This window comes from Phocoena sinus, chromosome 14, assembly GCF_008692025.1.
Source record: "Phocoena sinus isolate mPhoSin1 chromosome 14, mPhoSin1.pri, whole genome shotgun sequence".
Lineage (NCBI taxonomy): Eukaryota > Metazoa > Chordata > Mammalia > Artiodactyla > Phocoenidae > Phocoena > Phocoena sinus.
Window position 1 is genome coordinate 39,122,594 of NC_045776.1, and position 25,918 is coordinate 39,148,511.

Here is a 25,918-nt window from a genome sequence, read left to right on the forward strand (position 1 = left end):
CGCGGCAGGTGGGCACCGTCGGGGCCCGGTAGCTCCAGTGTGACCCAAGCAAAAGCACCTCCTCCGCTCCGCCAGGGGCCTGCATCCCAGGACACCACTGCCTCAAGTGTGGAGAGGCGGGCCAAACCCACGGGCGGGAATTGCCCGGCCCAGTGTGAGTGTGGAAGCTGGTGGGCAGGTGGGGGCCGGCTTCCGGGGATGGAGTGAAAGGTACTGGAGGCCCAGGAAAGGTGCCCGAGGTGAGGGGAGGGCTGTGCAGAACCCGCATCAGAGGGCTGCAAAGTCTGGAGGCTTAAGTGAGGACTCAGATTCGGGTCCTTCGGGACCGAAGGTGGGGCCCCAGGAATGGACCACTGGCTCTGTTGTAGGAAGAATGGGGCGTGAGAGGGTGGTCTTGGTCATATCCCAAGTCATATTCCTGGGGCAGACGGTGCAGATAAGAATTCAAGAGCTAGCCATAGTAAAGTGAAAGGTTTATTGAGACAGACACACACTCCGTACACAGTGTGGTTCGTCTCAGAAGGCGCGAGAGGTGCCAGGGAAATATGGGGTGTTTAGTTTTTATGGGCTGGGTAATTTCATAGGCTATGAGCGGGAGGAATATTCTAGCTATCTTAGAGAAGGGGCAGGGATTTTCAGGAATTGGGGCAGCACCCACTTCTGGTCTTTTATGGAACTGTCATGGCACGGGTGTGTCGTTTAGCAGATGCTAATGTATTACAATGAGAGTATAATGAGGCTCAAGGCCTACTGGAAGTTGAATCTTCCGCCATCTTGGGCCTAGTAGGTTCTAACCAGTTTTTGTCACTTCCTGTTCTTCTTAATGGTTGTGTCATTCCTTTAATGGTTGTGCTCTGCCCCCTTCCTTTCTGTCTCAGCTCTCAAAGCATGCTGCAGTGGGACAAGGTGGGAAGGGCACACAGGCCACAAGTACACTGCCTGTGCTACAGCCAGGCCCTCAGTCACCCTGTGTGTGCGCTGCAGGCACCTTGGGATGCGTGACAATGCGTGGAGTAGACTCCCCGGTCCAGCCTCTGTTTGTATAAAAAGCAAGGGTTCTGCTGCCTGGTGGCCCACCAGCCCCTCCTGGCTCAGCCCCCAATACCAGGTCTGAGAAAGACCCTGGGGGTCGGGGAGGCGGGTTGTGTCCCAGGCCAGAGCCGTTGGGTACGGGGCTGCAGTGCTACAGCCGGTGCCTAGGCTTCCCCTTGCCTAGGTGGCCCCTGCCTGAAGACTGCCCTAGCTAGTCTCACTCACTGCAGAATCCCCAGGATCAGGACTTCCCTGGAGGTCCAGTGGCTAAGACTCCACGCTCCCAACGCAGGGGCCTGGGTTTGATCCCTGGTCAGGGAACTAGATCCTGCATGCCGCAACTAAGAGTTCACATGCCGCAACTGAAGATCCCCGATTCTGCATGCTGCAACGAAAAAAGATCCCACGTGCCTTAACTAAGACCCGGCGCAGCCAAATATATAAATACATATTTTTAAAAAAGAATCCCCAGGACCTGACTCTGGAAGGAATGAACGTTATCGATGGATGGATGCCCGAGTTTGCCCCTTAGCATTCACCATCCAACCACCTCCCTGCGGCATACCGTTTGGCCATACTTGGAGCAGGAACCTTGGGCATCTTGGCCTCACTCCCTTGCACTCTAACCTCTAAATTTGACTTCTGGTAACAGTACCGACAGGAGCAGGCACTGCACTGGGCATATGTATACTCTTATCTGTGCTAATTATTCAACAGTTAAATAAACAGATCTATGAGGTGGCTCTTACAGGTGGGGTAGCTGTGGCAGAGAGAGGTAGAGTAACTTGCTCGAGGGCACACAGCTAGAAGAAGGTGGACAAGCTAGCGCCTGGGAAGTCAGTCTCCAGAGCCCAACCAGTTAAATGTGTTCAACAATCTCTCTGGTGTAAGCCACGGTGGTCCTCAGCGCCTCCGCCTCCCCACCTCTAAGTTGGGGAGAGTGCTGGGGGTTGATGCTCCCCTCACCCCTCCTTTTAATGCATTACTTCTCCCCGAGGATCTCCTTGAGTCCAGCCCTTTCAGGAATTAACCTGCCAGAATCATCTGGAAGCCTATTAAAATGCAGATTCTGATTAAGTTGTGGGGCATGGTGGTTAAGGTTCTGTGTTTCTGACTCGCCTGGGCGATGTGGACACTGGGGTCCTTGGACTGCACCCTGAGCAGTGAGGGCCTAGGTTACTTCCCTGGGAATGTAAGGAGTACCTCTCCTCAAGGTGTTATGTGGCCAAGTAACAAATCACAAATCCACAAGGGTGTTACTTTAGGACAGACCTGCTAGGGAACAATCTGAATGGGCCAAGTCAGAACTCCTTTAAAAAAATTTTTTTTTTAATTGTGTTAAAATATACATAACATAAAACTTACCCCTCTTAGCCATTTTTAAGTGCACAGTTCAGTAATATCACGTATAGGAAGGAATGAACCACCTTGTTGTGCAAATAATCTCCAGAACTCTTTTCATCTTGCAAAACTTAAACTCTATACCCATTAAATAAGAACTCCCCTTTTCCCCTCCCCCAGCCTCTGGCAATCACCATTCTATTTTCTGTATCTATGAATTTGGCTACTCTAGATACCTCATATAAGTGGAATCATACAGTATTTGTCTTTCTGTGACTAGCTTATTTCACTCAGCATAATGTCCATGTGGCAGCATGTGTTCAGAATTTCCTTCCTTTTTAAGGCTGAATAATGTTTCACTGTATGTATATACCATATTTTTTGACCCATTCATCTGTTGATGAACACTTGGAATACTTCCACCTCTTGGCTATTGCAAATATGCTATGAACATGGGTGTATGAGTATCTCTTCGAGAATTTACTTCCAATTCTTTTGGATATATATAGTCAGAAGTGGGATTGCTGGATCATATGGCAGTTCTATTTTTAAGTTTTGAGGAATTGCCATAGTGTTGCCCATAGCGGCTACACCATTTTACATTCTCACCAAAGGTGCACAAGGGCTCCAATTCCTCCATATTCTCACCAATAGTTATCTTCTGGTTTTGTTTGGTTTGGTTAGGTTTTTGTTATTGTTACGGTAGCCATCCTACTGGGTGTGAGGTGGCCTCTCATTGTGTTGTTGATTTGCATTTCCCTAATGGTTAGTGGTGTTGAGATATCTTTTCACGTGCTTATTGGCCATTTATATATCATCTTTGGAGAATTGTCTGTTCAAGTCCTTTGCTCCCCCCTGCTCTGCCCCCAACTTGTTTTTTTGTTTTTTTTTTTGCGGTACGCGGGCCTCTCACTGTTGTGGCCTCTCCCGTTGCGGATCACAGGCTCCGGACGCGCAGGCTCAGTGGCCATGGCTCACGAGCCCAGCCGCTCCACGGCATGTGGGATCTTCCCGGACCAGGGCACAAACCTGTGTCCCCTGCATCGGCAGGCGGACTCTCAACTACTGTGCCACCAGGGAAGCCCTTGGTTGTTTTTTTATTGTTGAGTTGTAGGAGTTCTTTGTATAGACTGGATATTAACCCTTCATCAGATCTATCATTTGCAATATTTTCTCCCATCCTGTAGGTTGCCTTTTCACTCTGTTGACTGTGTCCTTTGATGTAGAGTGCAGAACCCTTAAGGTCATTAAAAAACACTGAATTACCACTTAGTCAAGAAGTATCTTTAAGCCCCTGGCTCTGCCCAGGGGACTGTGTGCTCAGGAGGGTGTGAAGATATTGTGCCTACCTCCACGTAGGGAAATGACACAGACAACGGGGGCTGAACGCCCTGTTGCTTCGCTCCAGGATGCAAGCATAGAATGGCAGGAGAGAAGAGAGAAAGGAGCTCCTTCCAACCAGGGAGTCCAGGGAAGGCACCCCAAAGGAGGAAGCCTGTGATCTGGGCCACAGTAAAGAAGGGAGGGTAGGGTGGGTGGGGACACCGGGAGCCTCAGTCTCTAATGGGCACCTTCAAGTGCATTTCACCAAGTTTCCCTGGGCCTCCACTGCCACAAAGAGACCGTCAGAAATCGGACTGCTCGCTCTTACCCTGCCTGAAGCAGAACCTCCAGTCCCCATCAGTGAATGTCTTACAAGTGTTCATCGTTCAATGAACTCCTGTGCTATAGGCCTACCACTGCTTTATCTCCCCTGGTCCATCTGCTGGCCCTGGGACCTTGGAATAGCCTGAGGTGGTCCATGCTGAGGTCTCAGGCAGCCAGCCTCTGCACCCAAAGTTCACAGCTTTGTAGTGAAACAGCTCTTCAGCTCCTCCGGACACCCCTCTCTCAACCAAGAACTGTGAAAAATATGTCTATAGCCAGATTGGGTAGACAGCCCCAATTGTGTCTTAAAATCTTTCCCCCTTGGTGAGGCTCTGCCCCGGTCCATCCCACTCAGCCTGGTTCTGTACTCAGGATGATGTGTTCCCTGGCAATGGACTCCATTCTTGAGAATCCCCACAATACAGGAGACATTCATTCATGCAGTGTTTATTCATTCACTCACTTGGCAACAGTTCAGTGAGTGCCTCTCAGAGTTAGAGTCTGTGGGGATTGAGGAAGGAGGTGGGGCAGGTTTGGGGGCAGGTTTTGAAAGGCAGGTTTAAGTCGGTCTAAGGGAATAGAATTTCATTCCGAAGATTTTTGAGCAAGAAAGTGTCCCCAAGAGGTGATTTCGACCAAACTGTCTAATGACTGTGCCCAGGCTGGATGGGGTGGTGGAATTGGGGGCAGGGAAACCAGCTACAACCTCTTGGAACTGTCCAGGCTTAATTACCGCAGATGAAAATGTGCTTTGGCAGGGACACTCATTCAATGTTCGTTGGGAAGCTGCTCCCTGCTAGGAACATGGTAGGTGCTGGGAAGACAACAGTCCATAAGGCAGCCTCTGGGCTGAGAGGCCCCCAGGACAGTGAAGAAGATGGCTCTACAGCCAGGTCGCCTTTCTGTGCTGCAGGGCCCAAGAAGGGGCCTTCCTTCAAAAGGTTGAGCCTCCTCCACCTAGGACTCCAGAGGGTCCTGGGTTGGGAGGTAGCATTCCACGTACAATGGCCTGGAGGTGCAAAAGGCTCAGAAAATTCCCAAAGCAGGAACTTCAGTGAGGCTGGAGCACAGCCTGTGGTAGGGGATGAGGGGTAGGGATGGGGACTGAGGCAAGAGAGTGGGGCAGACCCTACGGTGCAGAGGAGCACGGCTGGGGTCCAGGAGGGACGGGAAGAGGTGTGTCTGAGGCCAGTGACATTTAAGGATCACCTGCCTCCATGCCACTGACTAATGAGAAGGTACAGTCAGAGAGATGGGAGGAGAGCTAGAGGAGAGCGCGTTGGTGGTAACTAAGGCTGAAAAGCCAATTAGGACAAGGACTGATCAGATTACTCAACTTGCTTGGTTCGGTGATAGGCAGTGACCTAAGTGACCATTTCTGTTATCCTGGTGGGGATGGAAGCTCCATTATAACGGTCCAGTCTTAAATGGTAAGGAAGGGTAGAGGTTTTCCACTGACTAAAACCCCCGAGGCCTCTTGATCATGGAGGTAGTTGGGAGTTGCCAATTATGATGGATCATATTTTCTGCCAAGTCGTTGAGATGGGGTCGGTCGGTGTTTCAAAGGAGGGTGAATTTAGTTTGGATAATGAAATTGGTGCTTCCTGCCAGAAGTGAAATGCATACCTCCCTAACAATGAGAACCTGCTGACCTAGATATCCTGACACCGGAGAAATCAGAAGGCCTGCAGAGCAGGAAGAGAGACAGTAGTGGAGTAGGTTTCTCTCCAGAGCCTGGAGGTTGGAAGCTCTGGCAGAAACAACTTGAGAGCAGTGGAAAAAAAGATCAGAAAAACCCCAGGAAGCTCCCTCCCCTGGAGTGATAAGAGACCTTTTTTGTGAAAGAAGCTAGAAGGGCAGCTCAAAATCACCATGTTTGGGAACAAGGGCTCCATTATATCCAGACTCATGTTCAAAACAACACCCGGCCCGCTGCCCCGAGTACTAAGCAGACCACAGGAGTGAGAGGGTGGGTGGACCCACAGCTGAGGCCCTTTTCCTGGGGGCCCAGCTTCTCCCTGATCATTCAAGGGTGGGTGGACTGGGCCAAACCACACCCTTCTTGTTCCCTTCTGGGTTGACATCTCCTTCCTGCTCTTTGTTCCCTACCTCTTTATGCCACCAAGACAGGGAAAGGATCTGATGCCAATTTTCCTATTTACTGACCGGTAGATTACACTGAAGAATGCTTCCTCCACCAGCCAGCCATCTGTGCGATCAAACTTATTCTTGAATTCAGCAAATATTTGACAGTACACAGGGCCAGCTACATTGTGCTAGGTGCTATGGAAAACAAGAAAAATCTGATGCCCTGGACAGAGGGCAGAAGAGTAAGACCCGGAGATCACCTTCCTCTCCACAGATACATCAGAAATACATTCACACGTGGAACGACTCCTACAGAACACCACTGAATGCTGGCAGAAGACCTCAGACCTCCCAAAAGGCAAGAAACTCCCCACATACCTGGGTAGGGCAAAAGAATAAACAGAGACAAATGGATAGGGACGGGGCCTGCACCAGTGGGAGGGAGCTGTGAAGGAGGAAAGGTTTCCACACACTAGGAAGCCCCTTCGCGGGCGGACACTGCGGGTGGCGGAAGGGGAAAGCTTTGGAGCCGCGGAGGAGAGCGCAGCAACAGGGGTGCGGAGGGCAAAGCGGAGAGATTCCCGCACAGAGGATCAGGGCCGACCGGCACTCAACAGCCCGAGAGGCTTGTCTGCTCACCCGCCGGGGCGGGCGGGAGCAAGCTGAGTCTCGCTCGGGCTTCAGTCCGATCAGTCCGATTGCAGGGAGAGGACTGGGGTTGGCGGCGTGAACACAGCCTGCAGGGAGTTAGTGCACCACGGCTAGCCGGGAGGGAGTCCGGGGAAAAGTCTGGACCTGCCGAAGAGGCAACAGACTTTTTCTTCCCTCTTTGTTTCCTGGTGCACGAGGAGAGGGGATTAAGAGCGCTGCTTAAAGGAGCTCCAGAGACGGGCGCGAGCCGCGGCTAAAAGCGCGGACGCCAGAGACAGGCATGAGATGCTAAGGCTGCTGCCGCCGCCACCAAGAAGCCTGTGTGCGAGCACAGGTCACTATCCACACCTCCCTTCCGGGAAGCCTGTGCAGCCCGCCACTGCCAGGGTCCTGGGATCCAGGGACAACCTCCCTGGGAGAACGCACGGCGCACCTCAGGCTGGTACAACGTCATACCGGCCTCTGCTGCCGCAGGCTCACCCTGCACTCCGTGCCCCTCCCTCCCCCCGGCCTGAGTGAGCCAGAGCCCCCGAATCTGCTGCTCCTTTAACCCCATCCTGTCTGAGCGAAGAACAGACGCCCTCCGGTGACCTACACGCAGAGTCGGGGCCAAATCCAAAACTGAGCCCCTGGGAGCTGTGTGAACAAAGAAGAGAAAGGGAAATCTCTCCCAGCAGCCTCAGAAGCAGCGGATTAAATCTCCACAATCAACTTGATGTACCCTGCATCGGTGGAATACCTGAATAGACAACAAATCATCCCAAATTGAGGAGGTGGACTTTGAGAGCAAGATTTATTATTTTTTCCCCTTTTCCTCTCTTTGTGAGTGTGTATGTGTATGCTTCTGTGTGACATTTTGTCTGTATAGCTTTGCTTTCACCATTTGTCCTAGGGTTCTGTCTGTCCGTTTTTTTTTTTTATTTAAAAAAACTTTTTTAATAATTATTTTTTATTTTAATAGCTTTATTTTATTTTATCTTTATTTTATTTTATCCTCTTTCTTTCTTTCCTTCTTTCTACTTTTTCTCCCTGTTATTCTGAGGCGTGTGGATTAAAGGCTCTTGGCGCTACAGCCAGGAGTCAGTGCTGTGCCTCTGACAAGGGAGAGCCAACTTCAGGACACTGGTCCACAAGAGACTTCCCAGCTCCACATAATATCAAATGGCAAAAATCTCCCAGAGATCTCCATCTCAACACCAACACTCAGCTTCACTCAATGACCAGCAAGCTACAGTGCTGGACACCCTATGCCAAACAACTTGCAAGACAGGAACACAACCCCACCCATTAGCAGACAGGCTGCCTAAAATCATAATAAGGCCACAGACACCCCAAAACACACCATCAGACGTGGACCTGCCCACCAGAAAGACAAGATCCAGCCTCATCCACCAGAACACAGGCACTAGTCCCCTCCACCAGGAAGCCTACACAACCCACTGAACCAACTTTAGCCACTGGGGACAGACACCAAAAACAACGGGAACTACGAACCCGCAGCCTGCAAAAAAGAGACCCCAAACACAATAAGATAAGCAAAATGAGAAGACAGAAAAACACACAGCAGATGAAGGAGCAAGAAAAAAACCCGCCAGACCTAACAAATGACGAGGAAATAGGCGGTCTACCTGAAAAAGAATTCAGAATAATGATAGTAAAGATGATCCAAAATCTTGGAAATAGAGTAGACAAAATGCAAGAAACATTTAACAAGGACCTAGAAGAACTAAAGAGGAAACAAGCAACGATGAACAACACAATAAATGAAATTAAAAATACTCTAGAAGGGATCAATAGCAGAACTGAGGCAGAAGAACGGATAAGTGACAGGAAGACAAAACAATGGAAATAACTACTGCAGAGCAGAATAAAGAAAAAAGAATGAAAAGAACTGAGGACAGTCTCAGAGACCTCTGGGACAACATTAAACGCACCAACATTCGAATTATAGGGGTCCCAGAAGAAGAAGAGAAAAAGAAAGGGACTGAGAAAATATTTGAAGAGATTATAGTTGAAAACTTCCCTAATATGGGAAAGGAAATAGTTAATCAAGTCCAGGAAGCACAGAGAGTCCCATACAGGATAAATCCAAGGAGAAACACGCCAAGACACATATTAATCAAACTGTCAAATATTAAATACAAAGAAAACATATTAAAAGCAGCAAGGGAAAAACAACAAATAACACACAAAGGAATCCCCATAAGGTTAACAGCTGATCTTTCAGCAGAAATTCTGCAAGCCAGAAGGGACTGGCAGGACATATTTAAAGTAATGAAGGAGAAAAACCTGCAACCAAGATTTCTCTACCCAGCAAGGATCTCATTCACATTTGATGGAGAAATTAAAACCAGCTTTACAACAAATGCTAAAGGAACTTCTCTAGGCAAGAAACACAAAGGAAGGAAAAGACCTACAATAAAAAACCCAAAACAATTAAGAAAATGGGAATAGGAACATACATATCGATAACTACCTTAAATGTAAATGGATTAAATGCTCCTACCAGAAGACACAGACTGGCTGAATGGATACAAAAACAAGACCCATATATATGCTGTCTACAAGAGACCCACTTCAGACCTAGGGACATATACAAACTGAAAGTGAGGGGATGGAAAAAGATATTCCATGCAAATGGAAACCAAAAGAAAGCTGGAGTAGCAATTCTCATATCAGACAAAACAGACTTTAAAATAAAGACTATTACAAGAGACAAAAAAGGACACTACAGGGCTTCCCTGGTGGCGCAGTGGTTGAGAGTCTGCCTGCCGATGCAGGGGACACGGGTTCGTGCCCCGGTCTGGGAAGATCCCACATGCAGCAGAACAGCTGGGCCCATGAGCCATGGCCGCTGAGCCTGCGCATCCGGAGCCTGTGCTCTGCAACGGGAGAGGCCACAGTGGTGAGAGTCCCGCGTACTGCCAAAAAAAAAAAAAAAAAGGCCACTACATAATGATCAAGGGATCAATCCAAGAAGAAGATATAACAATTGTAAATATGTATGCACCCAACATAGGAGCACCTCAATACATAAGGCAAATACTAAGAGCCATAAAAGGGGAAATCGACAGTAACACATTCATAGTAGGGGACTTTAACACCTCACTTTCACCAATGGACAGATCATCCAAAATGAAAATAAATAAGGAAACACAAGCTTTAAATGATACATTAAACAAGATGGACCTAATTGATATTTATAGGACATTCCATCCAAAAACAACAGAATACACATTTTTCTCAAGTGCTCATGGAACATTCTCCAGGATAGATCGTATCTTGGGTCACAAATCAAGCCTTGGGAAATTTAAGAAAACTGAAATTGTATCAAGTATCTTTTCCGACCACAATGCTATGAGACTAGGTATCAATTACAGGAAAAGATTTGTAAAAAATACAAACACATGGAGGCTAAACAATACAGTACTTAATAACGAAGTGATCACTGAAGAAATCAAAGAGGAAATCAAAAAATACTTAGAAATAAATGACAATGGAGACACAACAACCCAAAACCTATGGGATGCAGGAAAAACAGTTCTAAGAGGGAAGTTTATAGCAATACAATCCTACTTTAAGAAACAGGAAACATGTCAAATAAACAACCTAACCTTGCACCTAAAGCAATTAGAGAAAGAAGAACAAAAACACCCCAAAGTTAGCAGAAGGAAAGAAATCATAAAGATCAGATCAGAAATAAATGAAAAAGAAATGAAGGAAACGATAGCAAAGATCAATAAAACTAAAAGCTGGTTCTTTGAGAAGATAAACAAAATTGATAAACCATTAGCCAGACTCATCAAGAAAAAAAGCAAGAAGACTCAAATCAATAGAATTAGAAATGAAACAGGACAAGTAACAACTGACACTGCGGAAATACAAAAAATCATGAGAGATTACTACAAGCAATTCTATGCCAATAGAATGGACAACCTGGAAGAAATGGACAAATTCTTAGAAATGCACAACCTTCCAAGAGTGAATCAGGAAGAAATAGAAAATATGAACAGACCAATCACAAGCACTGAAATTGAAACTGTGATTAAAAATCTTCCAACAAACAAAAGCCCAGGACCAGATGACTTCATAGGCAAATTCTATCAAACATTTAGAGAAGAGCTAACACCTATCCTCAAACTCTTCCAAAATATAGCAGAGGGAGGAACACTCCCAAACTCATTCTATGAGGCTACCATCACCCTGATACCAAAACCAGACAAAGATGTGACAAAGAAAGAAAACTACAGGCCAGTATCATTGATGAATATAGATGCAAAAATCCTCAACAAAATACTAGCAAACAGAATCCAACAGCACATTAAAAGGATCATACACCATGATCAAGTGGGGTTTATTCCAGGAAAGCAAGGATTCTTCAATATACGCAAATCAATCAACGTGATACACCATATTAACAAAATGAAGAATAAAAACCATATGATCATTTCAATAGATGCAGGAAAAGCTTTCGACAAAATTCAACACCCAATTATGATAAAAACCCTGCAGAAAGTAGGCATAGAGGGAACTTTCCTCAACATAATAAAGGCCATATATGACAAACCCACAGCCAACATCGTCCTCAATGGTGAAAATCTGAAAGCATTTCCACTAAGATCAGGAACAAGACAAGGTTGCCCACTCTCACCACTCTTATTCAACATAGTTTTGGAAGTTCTAGCCACAGCAATCAGAGAAGGAAAGGAAATAAAAGTGATCCAAATCAGAAAAGAAGAAGTAAAGCTGTCACTGTTTGCAGATGACATGATACTATACACAGAATCCTAAAGATGCTACCAGAAAACTACTAGAGCTAATCAATGAATTTGGTAAAGTAGCAGGATACAAAATTAACGCACAAAAATCTCCGGCATTCCTCTACACTAATGACAAAAAATCTGAAAGTGAAATTAAGAAAACAATCCCATTTACCATTGCAACAAAAAGAATAAAATACCCAGGAATAAACCTACCTAAGGAGACAAAAGACCTGTGTGCAGAAAATTATATGATACTGATGAAAGAAATTAAAGATACAAATAGATGGAGAGATATACCATGTTCTTGGACTGGAAGAATCAACACTGTGAAAATGACTCTACTACCCAAAGCAATCTACAGATTCAATGCAATCCTTATCAAACTACCACTGGCATTTTTCACAGAATGAGAACAAGAAAATTGCACAATTTGTACGGAAACACAAAAGACCCCGAACAGCCAAAGCAATCTTGAGAACAAAAAATGGAGCTGGAGGAATCAGGCTCCCTGACTTCAGACTATACTACAAAGCTACAGTAATCAAGACAGTATGGTATTTTTGTCTCCCTCAAATTCCCACAGTCTGTCTTTGGAACCAATAACCATGGCTGCTCCCCCTGAGGCTAGTGGGAAGACAGTGATTTGGCTCCTTGTTGCCCAAGGTAAACATGTGCTGGGAACACAACCCAATCACGTCTCCTCCATGTAGGACAGTCATGTAAGTCAGAAGATAGCAACTGCTTAGGTTGGCACTTGGCATCAGTCTGAGCTTTGATGCTGTGACTAAGGCAGAAAAATGAAATTATCAGGGAAAACAAGGAAGGGCAGGTCAGGGATTCTGAAATACTCCTCAGCAACTCCAGAGCAAAGCTGCAAGACTGCCTTTTGCTTTAGATGTTATGAACTACTACAGTATGGTTCAAAGTGTTCTCCTTTAGCAGATGAAGACCATCATGGTAAAAGTACAATGTATGTGTATGAAGTTCAATATACCATCCAAATGTACAGCAAGTCCTGGGAACACTTACTGAACTGAATTAATTACACACGTGATTACTGAGGAAGATGCTTCAGGACAACTTGGGAAAACTGTCTATTTACAACTGGCAAAACAACAACTAACCATGAACTTGGTCTAAGACTAGGCCTGCTTTCAGGAGACCTTAGGGGGTTGAGTTCCGTGCTGGAAAAGGCTCTAAAGTACTGTTAGTCCACTGAATCTGCTCTGGAATCCCATGTGCTCAGGATCTGAACAAATTGCTGTGTGCCAATGGGACGATTCAGATCCTTAGCAGATAAGCAAAGAAATCATACTTCAGAGCATCCCGGTTTCTGAGGTTAAGAAGCTCAGGTGCTCACTGCCTTGGTGCATACACGCTCACATGCACACACACACCCCTAAGGGTGTGAGACAAGTTTATACAAATTCAGTGATCTAGAACTGCACTGTCCAAATATGGATATAGCCACTAGCCACAGGTGGCTAGTGAGCATTTGAAATGTGGCTAGTATGAATTGAGATGAGCTGTTAAGTATAAAGTGCAATTTGTAGTGTACAAAGTTTTCATACAGAAGAAAGGGTAAAATATCTCCATAATTTTGTATATTGACTATATTAAAATGATACTATTTGAGATATACTGGATTTGAACAAATGTGTCATTAAAATAAATTACACCTCTTTCTTTTTACTTTATGTGGTTACCAGAAAAGTTTAAAGTACATAGGTAGCTCACATTATATTTCTGTTGGACTAGAAATACTGGATAGCTCTGGTCTAAAAACCTTCATTTAGACTAAGTATCACTTAACTTCTTTGGAAGTAAAATGTCATGTTAGATAATAGCATAAACTCCCACCAAGAAAATCCTCGCCTCCCTGCTTCCAGCTCTTTACTACATACAGTGTGCAAAGTGGCAATCTGCCAGGTGGCTCATGTTCCCACAGGGTCAGGAGAGGCCTGGCTCTCCCACCAGTCTTCGCAGGCTCTCCCACACCCTCTCTTAACCTCTCTCCACCCAACTCCCAAGTGCTCAGCTCTCGTGGGCAGCCTCCCAAAGCTCAGCAGGCACACCCAACACTGTCTTTCTGGTGTGTTCTTCTGCCCTCTGCTCCCATCGCACCCTCTCCCTGGGGCACAACCTTCACGCTCATGACTTCATCCTTCCTCTTGTGACTCATCCTTGCAACTTCACAGAAATTCAGGTGATTCCGACGCTACTTTCCAGCCCCTATATCTCTCAGTTACTTTAAGCACTTTAAGTCAAACTCTGAAGGAAGCATCTATGTACTTTTAAAGAATAAGAGAAGGGACCAACTACAGTTCAACTCACAACCTGCCAAATTCCTAGAATGGTTGGTGTGTACTGGGAGGGAGGGGTCAAGACCACACTTTGTGTGGTCTGCGTATTTATAAAAAACTGTTAAAATAAAAGTTGAGTAATCTGGGTTTTATCTCTTTTTATTTTTGAGGCTATCCCTCACAGGAGGGTAGTAAATAATGAAACGTCCCAAACTTTTGAAAAGAGAAGGCCCGAAATGACACAAAATTAGGCAAATTTGCTCATGAAGAAAGAAAGAATAGAGGCTCTCAATGTGGGACACACAGATGCAGGTCTGAATCCCTGAAAGTATGGGCAAGGTTCTGAGACTGTGTGTATATAAACATTTTGAGCAGAGTCTGTAGCTTTCATCATATTTCAAAGGGTCTGAGACTCACATGAGGACTACTGCCTTAGGTCTTAAGCATGAAATGCAATGAAATTATGAGGTAAAGAAAGGTTATCTATTTACATGATAAATATTTTTAAGACACCAACGAGTATATGCTTGCAGTCATTAAGTCCATTACAGTGCACATCTGTTAACTCTGTGTATCTTCACAGTGTGATCTTCACCACAACTTGCAAAGTGTAACCATTCAGTGCCTTCTGCTTCATTCTGTTCAGTTTTTCCATTACAGTTCTTCCAGCATAATTTTTTGATAGCAAGTGTATGACTTTGGCTAAAACAAAGATAGAGAAATCATGAAATGAATGTATGCTATGACTATGAAATATTTTTCTGGGTGCTCACCTGCATATTAATTCAGTTAGTATGCTCTTCCTATTAGTGTTGTTAACATAAATAGAAGTCAAAACCTGACCATCTAAATGTACAGGTTTTAAAATACCATCACTAATATTTATAATATCACCAGCAATTTTATGTTAGCCTTGAAAACGTTTTACTTACTGACCAAGGATACCACCAAAAAGAGCAAGAAATAGACAATGCATTTATGTCAAATTTTGCTTTAACCATCAATTTTAACTATTAAAATCAGTCTTTCAGGTAACATTACTAAATGTGTTTCTTTTCTAAAGAATTCCAACTTTGCAACATATTCTATATTTGATCTTCTGACATCCCTGTAACTTGAATGGACGCTTACTCTCATTATTTACTGCTGGGTAAGAAAAGATAGTGAAAGATTTAATAGACTACCCAGTGAAAGAACCTTGGTCTCCAATGTGACCTGTAACTGCATGACCCTGGGCAAGATGTTCATATTAACACACTACCCCCAGCCCCCATCCTCATGGCTAACCTAGGATGCTACCAAACATAGATTATTAATAAATCTCTATGAAATATAATATCCTCTATAAATTTAACCTGCAAACCAGTCCTCCAAACCAAAACGGAATAAGGTGAATATGGTGCAAGTTTTAAAGCAGTAAACACTGAAAATAATATCTGAGCTCACAAATTATACTTGCAGACTCTGAGAGTCCCTGTCACCAACGCACTCTCAGGATCAAAAGAATGAAGTATAGCCTCGAAGTGATGAAACACATTTAGAAAAATCAGCACACCAGAACCTAAGTCACCAAATGACTGTGAGCCCTTACAAGTGGCCACTCTAGAAGGGTCCACACATTCCAACAATGCTGCAGTGTTTCCTGAAATTCTCCTAAAGGAAATGCTTCCACACAGACTACGACCTGAGTATTCTCAATGAGAGCTCATCTTCCTTTGAGGATGAATCTGATTACTGAAAGAAGTCAAAAGTCATCTGGATATGAGCTTATAAATAAGATGAAGGTTAAGCTAAAAAAAAAAAAGTGAATGGTCAAAATGAGGAAAACTTTATATAAAAGGTATCATAATTGGTTTTCTTGCATCACTGGTAAGCTAGTTTTGAACACAGCTCCTAAAGAGAAGTTCCAAAAATATTTTAAGTAACAGCAACATCACTGGGATCTCATTTGTTCTGGATTAATATTAAAGTTCTCTCATTTCATTAAAAGAATGATTTGAAGTAGTGACATCACTGAAACAAGAATATATTTAGACTAGTATATATATATATATATATATATATATATATAGTACTTTGCTTCCCAGAGAAGTTACTTTGAGGGACAGTACTTATTTGGCTATATATGCTTTGAGATGGTATGTTTCGTTTCTTTTCTTTTTTGGTAATGTTCTTTAAATCCAGCGTGTTAACAGATCACATTTAGAAGACAGGGAGTTCGGGGAGCCAACCTAGAAGGCAGTGTTTGCTTATATTACAGAAGACAGGGAGTTCGGGGAGCCAACCTAGAAGGCAGTGTTTGCTTATATTACCTTCGTTTATATTTCATTATCAGCAAAACCTTTCATTTGAAAAGTACTCGTAATCTGATAAGTGTAATATTAGCAATCCAAATAATATAAGGTAAGCCAGGAATTAGTTCTTGCAAATCCAAAGTCACCACAATGACTAAAAAAATTTTAAATGAAAAACTCAAATTCTGTACATGTCCCCTGCCCATACTTTCTGAGGGGCTTCTTGCCACTGTTCCACATTCAGGCCACAGAAGTGGTCTGGGTACTAGGCAGAGGCAGAGCAAGCATCATGGGTAGGGCAAAGTGAAAGGAAGGAAAAGAAGAGGAGGGGAGGCCAGGAAGAGAGGAAGTTTCAAGTGCCTGAAACATGGAATTTCATTGGATACCTCTCTGTTCAGTAAGCCAATAGCATGAACTGTTTCAACAGCTAAACCCAGCATCAGAGAGGTGGGAGAGAACCCATGAGGACAGCAGTAATAAAGCAGATCTCATTTTAAATACATTTAAATAAATACAATTATCATGAGCATTAACATGCTTTGCTGGTAAGGAGACAAACTCCCCTGGAAGGTACATCTTGTACAATATGTCTCTCGGCATCAAGCCAATGACCTTCCTCATGATGCTGTTGTTTGGAATTGTATTTGAAGTTATATTTTGGATAGTTTAAATACATGAAGGTTGAAGAATCCTAAAACAAATCTAACACAGAATGACATGAATGACTTTTTGAAAGTTTAGTCATTTTTAACTAATGAAATGGGTAAAGAAGTAGATTAAAAAGTGTTCCCTGCTGTCTAAGCAGGCAAATGAGGAGGAGGCTGTAAATAGCAGGTGCTCTGAGCAGCTCAGGTGGCAAAGGCCCAGGCCCAGGGCACGAGGCTCAGGAGCACTTACTCTGCCTGAAGGCTGGTCACAGGGCTTTGAGGGGCACTTGACGGTTTACTCCATCTCAGGATGTGAGCTAAAGTGTTCAAACACGAGATTCGGCTACCAAACACAATCTATAATATTTCCAAAACAACACCAACATTTTGAATTAAATTTTACTAAGATTCTACTTAGTCAAATTCTGAAACTCATCATTATGAAAATCACTTTCATCTCCAATGCGTTGTCTGTAAACACAGTATCATGCAAACAAGCAATTTGGTCAAATAAACTTTTAAAAAACAAGTGCAGTATAGTAATAAATGTCAATCTCAAGAGACTGTCAAAAAACAGAGGTACAAATTAGCAGTAAGCACCATGAACAGATCTGTGTTTCTCTCCATGCAAATGTGACATAAGATTTGCTGCTAAAGACTCCATGATATCTATCTAATCTGATGGAAGCAAAAACAGGAAGGAAATACCTTTGACTTGTTTCTACACAGTGCCTCCAGTCATTTATTTCTGGAACTTGATCAGTCTTCTTCCAAGAATATAAACAAATCTTTCCACACTCTAATCCTACTGCAACAACGTATCTGTTTTTAAGGGAAGGGAAAGACAGTGATTAATTTAGCATGAACTTCTGTTATCTCCATCATCACCAATCTAAAGTAGTTCTTCAGTGCTCCCAACTGTCTCTGGCTTACAAAGGACTCTGTTTAAAATTCGGGTCCAGGATCCAGTGCGCTGCTCTACTGTGCGCTCACAGAGCCTCCTCTCCATCGAGGATGCTCACAGTTTTACCTCTGCCCTCTGCTGGCAAGGCCTATAAGCCAGTGTTTCCCTGGCTGGCAGCAGAGACCTTTGTTCTACTGAAGATACTTGTTACAGAGAAAGCACCACAGTCCTAAATTTGGTGAAATAAGAACCTCTCAAAAGCCACACTCCCGATCTCTATTTCACCACACTGAATATCATCAAGCTCTATCAATTTAGCAATTCTTTTGAGAGGAGTTCCCTGGTGGTCCAGTGTTTGGGGCTCTGAGCTTCCACTGTGGGGGGGCCTGGGTTTGATACCTGATCTGGGAACTAGGATCCCACAAGCCACGCACCGCAGCCAAACCAACCAACAAATAAATAAATAAATAGGGGTTGATCAGAAAGATAAGATAAAATAAAATGGTGTTAAAAACAAAAAAGAAATCCTATGAGAAACATAAGCATTATAAAAAAAAAAAATAGTTAACTTGGAAGCTAAGAGAACCCAAAGATGAAAGTATAAGAGGGCTACACATTGAGAAACTAAGTGGTCTTCTTAAAGAAAACATAAGATGAAGCCCCACACAGAGACTGACCGTTGGGTAAGGTTAAGTACTGGGCAGACACTGATGGCAGTCACAGCTCCGCCCACGTCCAGAACGGAGGAGCAGGGGCCGATGCTGTGCTCAGTGGAGTCATCGCTGGAGTCGCACTCACCCCAGACAACCACCTAACACAAACAGATCAAACTCTGTGAAACTTTCTCTTTGCAAGGTTTCTAGCAATGCATTAGAGCGTTTCAATGGCATAGAGGACACTGACATTTTAAAAAATGCATCATTTTCATTTGTGTTCCAGGACTTCTGAGCATTTCAAGCATCACAGAGAAGCCACCATGTAGCAGATACCTGTCTCTGAGACCTCAACTACCCAACTGTGCTGGTCCAAAGATGACTGTCCCCGCCCAGAGACCAGGTGTGTTTAGCCTGCTCTTTACACTCAGGAAACCAGTTCTGATCCAGTGAGATTCTGTCCACCATGTCCTCAAGGTGCTCGTGCACCACCCCAAGAAATTACCACAAAAGGCATGAAACCAACCAAGTCCCCGTCTCTTCTTCTACACCACCCACTGCTCATGGAATCAGCTCAGCTCACTCGGGAGGCCCTAACCTTGATGATACACCGCATAAGAAATGAGGCTTTCCTGGAAGCTCATGCCTCAGAAGGGTGTGAATGGTCACAAAGAAATGGAGAGGGAAGTGAAAACGCAGGACCAAAGCAAGATTCTGAGCAGAGGGCTCCGCCCAAGCAAGTAGGAGTGCATTTCTGAGACTGCATGGCGGATGATGCTTTGTCCGTTTCAGCCTTGACCTAACTGTGACAGCCACAGCTGGACCATCTGCTACCAGGCCTGACTGGAAGGCAGAAGCAGTCCTGCTGCCTGAGCAGCTAGCAGAGTAGGAAGACAAATGCCGGGGAAGAAATGAATAGGCAAATGACAGAAGTAAAGGTCTGAGAGAAAGCACTTCAGAGGCTAACATTTCAGTGTTTCATTGAGTGACAGCATGCTGTGTTAGTCCTCTGCTTCTGTAACTTGTACCATGACTGTGACTGGAGAGGGCAGGAGAGGAGAGGAAACGCTCAAGTGCCTCAGCGCCTCTGGTCTGCAGGAAGTGCAGAAAAAGGAAAGGATGCTTTAAAGGGCATGAAAACAGAGGAAAGACCAGAGGCCAGGGGAACATTTCCCAGAGAACAAGGGCGAGGGTCATGGTCAAGAACCTACTGCTAGCTAACTTGTTCTGATTTTTTTCACGGCTCGTGACACACACAGGCACACACCCCGCCTCCTTCGCTGAATGAAAAATGTAATAATCATTCATTATAGAAAGAATTTTAAATTCCCAAAAGTATGAAAAAGAAAAGCAGAAACTGTCTTTCCCTATGTCCCTCCATCCACTCCTGCTCTCCTACTTTCTTAGTCCTGACCCATTTCCTTTACTACTTTTTCTCCTACTGGAGCCATCTGATAGTCATGTGTCTGAAGGGACTTCTTCTCGTATTTGATATTTCAGAGACATGTATTATAGAATTTAACAAGTAAGAAAAGCCTTTTTATGTATGCATATGAAAAACACAGAAGGAAATAAATAAACTGATTTTTAAAAGATGTATCAGAAAATTAGGATTACGTGCTTTTTATCCAAACACACCTGTAATATTATTTTACATTTGAAAAAATATTAAGTTAAAAAAAATTACCTTTTTGTCCCGACTTCCAGTGAAGAAATACTTGCCATCAGGACTCCAATCACAAGACCAAATAATTCTACTGTGCACAGCGGTGATTTTGTTAGTGAAGGCAAAGAGACTGAAAACTGGGTCTGAAAGAAACACATATGCACTAGTCACAAAGTGGAGAGAGCAGTTTTTTACCTGTTAGAAAGCTATGCTTAAATGCCATACACAACATGTAATTTAACAATCAATTTATGTACACAGACTTTTGCAACCAAGGCCAGGCAGCTGATCCCTCACCAGAAGGCTATGTGCATACAGTTATTTTTCTAGTAGGAAATGCTTTTATACTGACTAGTCACTCTCTAGTGACTGATGACAAACATCTTCTGGACACTTAACTAAAAGTTCAATTTATGCTTATGGAAGAAGCCTGATGAAATTTAAACTTACTCAGGAAGTAGCCAGATCTGTGTATTAAGCTATGGAAAAAAAGACTAATGAACCCTTAAATAATGTAAAAGAAAAAAACGAACTTAAAAAAAAATCTCTTCCCGGGCTTCCCTGGTGGCGCAGTGGTTGAGAGTCCGCCTGCCGATGCAGGGGACACGGGTTCGTGCCCCGGTCTGGGAAGATCCCACATGCCGCGGAGCGGCTGGGCCCGTGAGCCATGGCCGCTGAGCCTGCGCGTCCGGAGCCTGTGCTCCGCAACGGGAGAGGCCACAACAGTGAGAGGCCCGCGTACCGCAAAAAAAAAAAAAAAAAAATCTCTTCCCTTGCAATATTTTAAGTGTAGGGTAACTAACTTCTAGCCCTCATAGGGACTAAACGTAAAAGACATAACTGTGTATGGAGGGTAGACTAATGTATCTATTAATCCACAATCCATAAAGATACAGCAAATTAAAGGATTTGTTATTAGTATAATATCACTTTAACTTTTTTAAAAAAGTAAAAGTTGCATGTTAGGAAATCACTAGTTGCAAATGAAATCAGTCTGTTACAACATATACTGCTCAATATGTGTCATAGTCCCTGGTATTCTCTAAAACACAAAAAACCCAAAGGACTAAAAATATCCTAAGATGAAATTGCAGTAGGTTTTATCAATGGAAAAATTAAAAACAGGATTAAACAACACAAAGTACTTTAAACGCTCTCTAGATTTTACCTACTCAATGAAACTGGAAGAATAAGAATAGGCTACTGCTGCAATCACACGAAGCTTTTTTTCCTTTTCCTTTTCTTTTTTTTTTTTTTTTTTTTTTCAACTTATGCCAGATCCAAAGTAGAATGCAGGTAGGTGTGTTAACATTTTGCCCAGGGGTCATGTTATTCACAAATGGATGCCTAAAACACCCCCTCCCAATTATCACTGTGACAGAGGTGGGTAGGTGAATGGTAAAGACAATGGTCCTTCTGAGTTTCATAATTTAACTGTATATTCATTATTCCTGTCCCATAAAATCCTCAGTATATATCATCCATTTGGTTTTATGGTGGCATTCTGTAACCATCTGCGAAATCCAAATTTTCTACATGTAGATTTTTATGTTTCTTTAACTGAGATGTCTGAATACATATCATCCTTACAAGGAAGGTCAAGTCTTCCTCAGTTATCACAAAACTTTGAAAGACTCACAACAACCAGACTCTGCCCTTCACCCTGTTATCATTTCTATTTCTCTTTACACAATAGCTGCTCAAAGTAGGTAAATGGACATAACTGTTTCACTAATAATCTTCCCAACCAGCAGCTGTTTTACCTAACTCAGGTGAGACTGTGTCCTGCCTTTTCCACAGTGACCAGGTCCGATCTCTGGAAACAGCTAGTAGGAACTTGTCATCAGGAGAGAAGGCCATCTGTGTGACAGTCAAACTGTGGAAAATTAAATTCTGCACCTGTTTCCAAGATGCAGTGTTCCAAAGAATGATAGCTGCATGCTCTTTCTTAGCTGCCTACAGGACAGAGATGAAACAATAAAGCAATTAAAGTGAAATGAACCGAAAACATTTTTCAAAATAATATATTGTTTCTATGGTATTTTTTATGTATCTGTGTAAAAAAAAAACAACTTCTGAGAAAATACTATAAATACTATAACAAGGTGTAACCTCTGAGAAGAGACAGACTGGAATTAGAAATGATGAATAATTAGAGACTGGCACTGAAATCACAATTTTAAAAATTGAGTTATATTTAACATACAATATTATATTAGTTTCAGGTATATGACATAGTGGTTCAATATTTTTATACATTATGAAATGATCACCACAGTAAGTCTAGTTACTATCCATCATCATACAAAGTTGTTACCATATTATTGACTATATCCCCTATGGGTACCTTACATCCCTGTGACTTATTTTATAACTGAAAGTTTATACCTCTTAAACCCCTACTTCAGTCATCCCTCCACCCCGCTGAAAACACCCTGTCTATTCCCTGTACCTATGAATCTGTTTCTGTTCTGTTTGTTCATTTGTTTTGTTTTTTAGATTCCATATATAAATGAAATCATTTGGTGTGTGTCTTTCTCTAACTTATTTACTCATTTCACTTAGCATAATACCCTCCAGGTCCATCCATGTTGCCACAAATGGCAAGATTTCATTCCTCTTTTTTAAGGCTGAGTAATATTCCATCACACACACACACACACACACACACACACACACACACGCACACACACACCACCCCTTCCTTATCCATTCCCCTATCAATGGGCACTTCGGTTGCTTCCATATCTTGGCTATTGTAAATAATGCTACAATGAACATAGAGGTACATATATCTTTATAAATTAATGTTTTCATTTCCTTTGGATAAACAGCCAAAAGAAGAAGTGCTGGATCATATGGTATAGTTCTATTTTTAATTTTTTGAGGAACCTCCATACTACTTTAATATTTTACAAGAAGAATACATCTGTGTATTAACTGTGTAATTAGTAGTTTAGAAACTTTCACTTCTGGTCAATATGGAGTAACAGGGACCAGATTTACTCTCTTGTGTGAAAAAAACTAAAAGATCAGACAAAATACACGAAATAATGGCACTCCAAAATATTAGGTATCTGGCAACAAAGAACACTGATACCTAAAAGACAAAATGAATCACAGAGTAGGAAAAAAAGAAAAAGAAAAAAACAATCACTGAACTCTATGACAACGTCAAGCAGCCAAATATAACTACAGTCTGCAAAAGGATAAGAAAAAAATACTTAAAAAGATAATGGCCAAAAAATTTCCAAATTCAATGAAAACAATAAACCTACAGATCTAAGACGTTCAATAAAACCCAAGCACAAGAAACATGAAGAAAACTATACAACAGAAATCAAATTGTTTAAAACCACTGAAAAATATAAAATTGCAGCTGGAGGAAAAAAAACCATTACTAAGTAACAAAGAAAAATGACAGTGGGCTTCTCATCCAAAACAATGCAAGTCAGAGGAAAATGGAGCAACATTTTTGAAGTACCTAAGGGAAAACCAACAATTCTTTAGCCACCACTAATACTGTTAAAAAGTGAAGGAGAAATAGATCCTTTTCAGACAGGCAAAAAGCTGAAAAAATTCCTGACCAGCAGAACTGCATTATGAGGAATGTTAAGAACATCCTGTAGGCAGCAGGAAAATAATATCTGATGGAAAAAATATTTTTATTATTTAAATATCTTTAGGGATAATTAACTGTTAAAGTATAAATAATATTGTGGGATTTCTGTGAAGAAGTAAAATGTACAAAAACAATACCACAAAGTAGAAGGAAATGAAAGTATACTTATGTTCTCATACACAAATAGTGCAGTATTACTTGATGGTAAACTGTGGTAAATTAAAGATATATAGTATAAAATGTGAAACAACCAATAAAATAACAAAGAGTCATATCTACTAAACAAAACAAAAAAAAGAAATAAAATGGAATCATAAAAAGGCATCACTTAATCCAAAATAAGTATAATGGATCAAAGAACAGATAGATCAAATAGAAAACAAATAGCAAGATGAAAGGAGTTAATCTATCATATCAATTATTACATCAAATGCAAATGATCTAATAAGCACCCCTATTAAAATGAAAGATTATCAAGATGAGAAAAACAGCAAGACCCAATTACATGCTGTCTCCAAGAAACCCACTTGAAATAAAAGGAAACAAACAGCTTAAAGTAAAATGATGGAAAAAGATACATAATTCAAGCACTACTCAAAGGAAACCTGGAGTGGCTACACTAACATCAGAGAAAGTAAACTTCAGAGCAGAAAATATTACCAGAAGTAAAGAGGTTCATTGCATAATAAGAAACTAGTCAGTTAATCAAGAGAAAATAACCATCATAAATGTTTAGGATCTAACAACAGAACTTCAAAAATACATAAAGTACAAACTGAAGGAACTATAAGGATTAAAAGACAAGTCCACAATTATAGTTAGAGATTTCAAAATGCCATTCACGATAGAACCAAAAGAGTAAAGAAGACAATACTGTCAACCAATGTAATTCATATTTTCAGAACACTCGACCCAAAATAAACAGAATCCAAATTCTTCTCAAAAGAACATGGAAATTTACCAAGATTAAATATCAAAGGATTGAAGTCATACTATGTTTTCTGAACAAAATAAACTTAAATTAGAAATCAGTAACAGAAAGATATCTGAAAAACACTCAGTATATGGAAACTAATACATTTCAAAATAACCTAAGTTAAAAAATAAAATCAAAGAGAAATTAGAAAGTGTTTTTAATTGAATGAAAATGAAAACACAACGTATCAAAATTTGCAGAATGCCTCGAAAGCAATACTTAGAGGAAAACATAGCACTTAACACCTATATTAGAAAGAAAGATCTAGAATCAATGACCTCAGTTTTAACCTTATTAGAGACAGAAAAAGAAATGAGGACTTCCCTTGTAGTGCAGTGGTTAAGAATCTGCCTGCCAATGCAGAGGACACGGTTCAAGCCCCGGTCCAGGAGGATCCCACATGCCGCGGAGCAACTAAACCTGTGTGCCACAACTACTGAGCCTGTGCTCTACAACCTGTGAGCCACAAATACTGAGCCCACGTGCCACAACTACTGAAGCCTGTGCACCTAGAGCCTGTGCTCCGCAACAAGGGAAGCCACCACAGTGAGAAGCCAGTGCACCACAATGGAGTGTATGTAGCTCCCTTTCGTCGCAACCAGAGAAAGCCCGTATGCAGCAATGAAGACCCAATGCAGCCAAAAGTAAATCAAAATAAATAAAATAAATAAACCAAAAGCTTGTTCTCTGAAAATATTAATAAAATCATAAACTCATTAATTTCCTGGTCAATTCCCAGAATTCTCTCCCACCAAAAAAAAAAAAGAGGGTATGAGAGAAAAGAGACAAATTGCCAATAACAGGAATAAGAAAGGTAACATCACCAGGGATTCTTCAGGTAATAACAGGATCAAAAGGGAATACTATGAACAACTTTATGCCAATAAATATGACAAATCAGATAAAAGGGGCAAATTTCCTGAAAGACACAAACCATCAAAGTACACCCACGAAAAATTAGATATCTTGAATGAAACAGCCCTGCATCTATTTAAAAAATTATAGGTAGTTAAAAACCTTCCCACAAAGATAACTCAAGGTTAGTTTGGTTCACTGGGAAATTCTACCAAATATTTAAAAAAGGAAATACCAATTCTTCAGAAACTCTTCCAGAAAATTGCAAAGGAGGAAATAGTTCTATGAAGCTAATATTACTGTGATACCAAAACCAGATGAAGCCATTACAAGGAAAGAAAACTACACATCAATGTCTCTCACATACTATATATGAAAGTTTTAAACAAAATTTTAGCAAATTGAATCCAACAATATATAAAAATATAAGAAATCATCAACAAAATGAAAAGGCAACCTACTGAATGGGAGAAAAT

General features: G+C 42.1%; 1 protein-coding gene across 2 annotated transcripts in view; it reads right to left on the reverse strand.

Moving 5' to 3' along the window:
* Nucleotides 1–13,968: 13,968 nt before the first annotated feature.
* Nucleotides 13,969–25,918, reverse strand: part of ELP2 (elongator acetyltransferase complex subunit 2) — a 44,640-nt gene continuing 32,690 nt past the window's right edge. The window contains exons 18-22 of one of the 2 annotated variants that reach the window (XM_032602457.1): nt 21,753–21,945; nt 20,011–20,132; nt 18,348–18,481; nt 17,475–17,588; nt 13,969–14,527 (exon numbers count right to left, since the gene is read on the reverse strand). In XM_032602457.1, coding sequence (XP_032458348.1) covers nt 14,371–14,527; nt 17,475–17,588; nt 18,348–18,481; nt 20,011–20,132; nt 21,753–21,945 — 720 coding nt within the window. In that variant the 3' untranslated portion in view covers nt 13,969–14,370. The remainder of the gene's footprint in view (nt 14,528–17,474; nt 17,589–18,347; nt 18,482–20,010; nt 20,133–21,752; nt 21,946–25,918) is intronic. The other variant, XM_032602458.1, reaches the window with a different exon arrangement.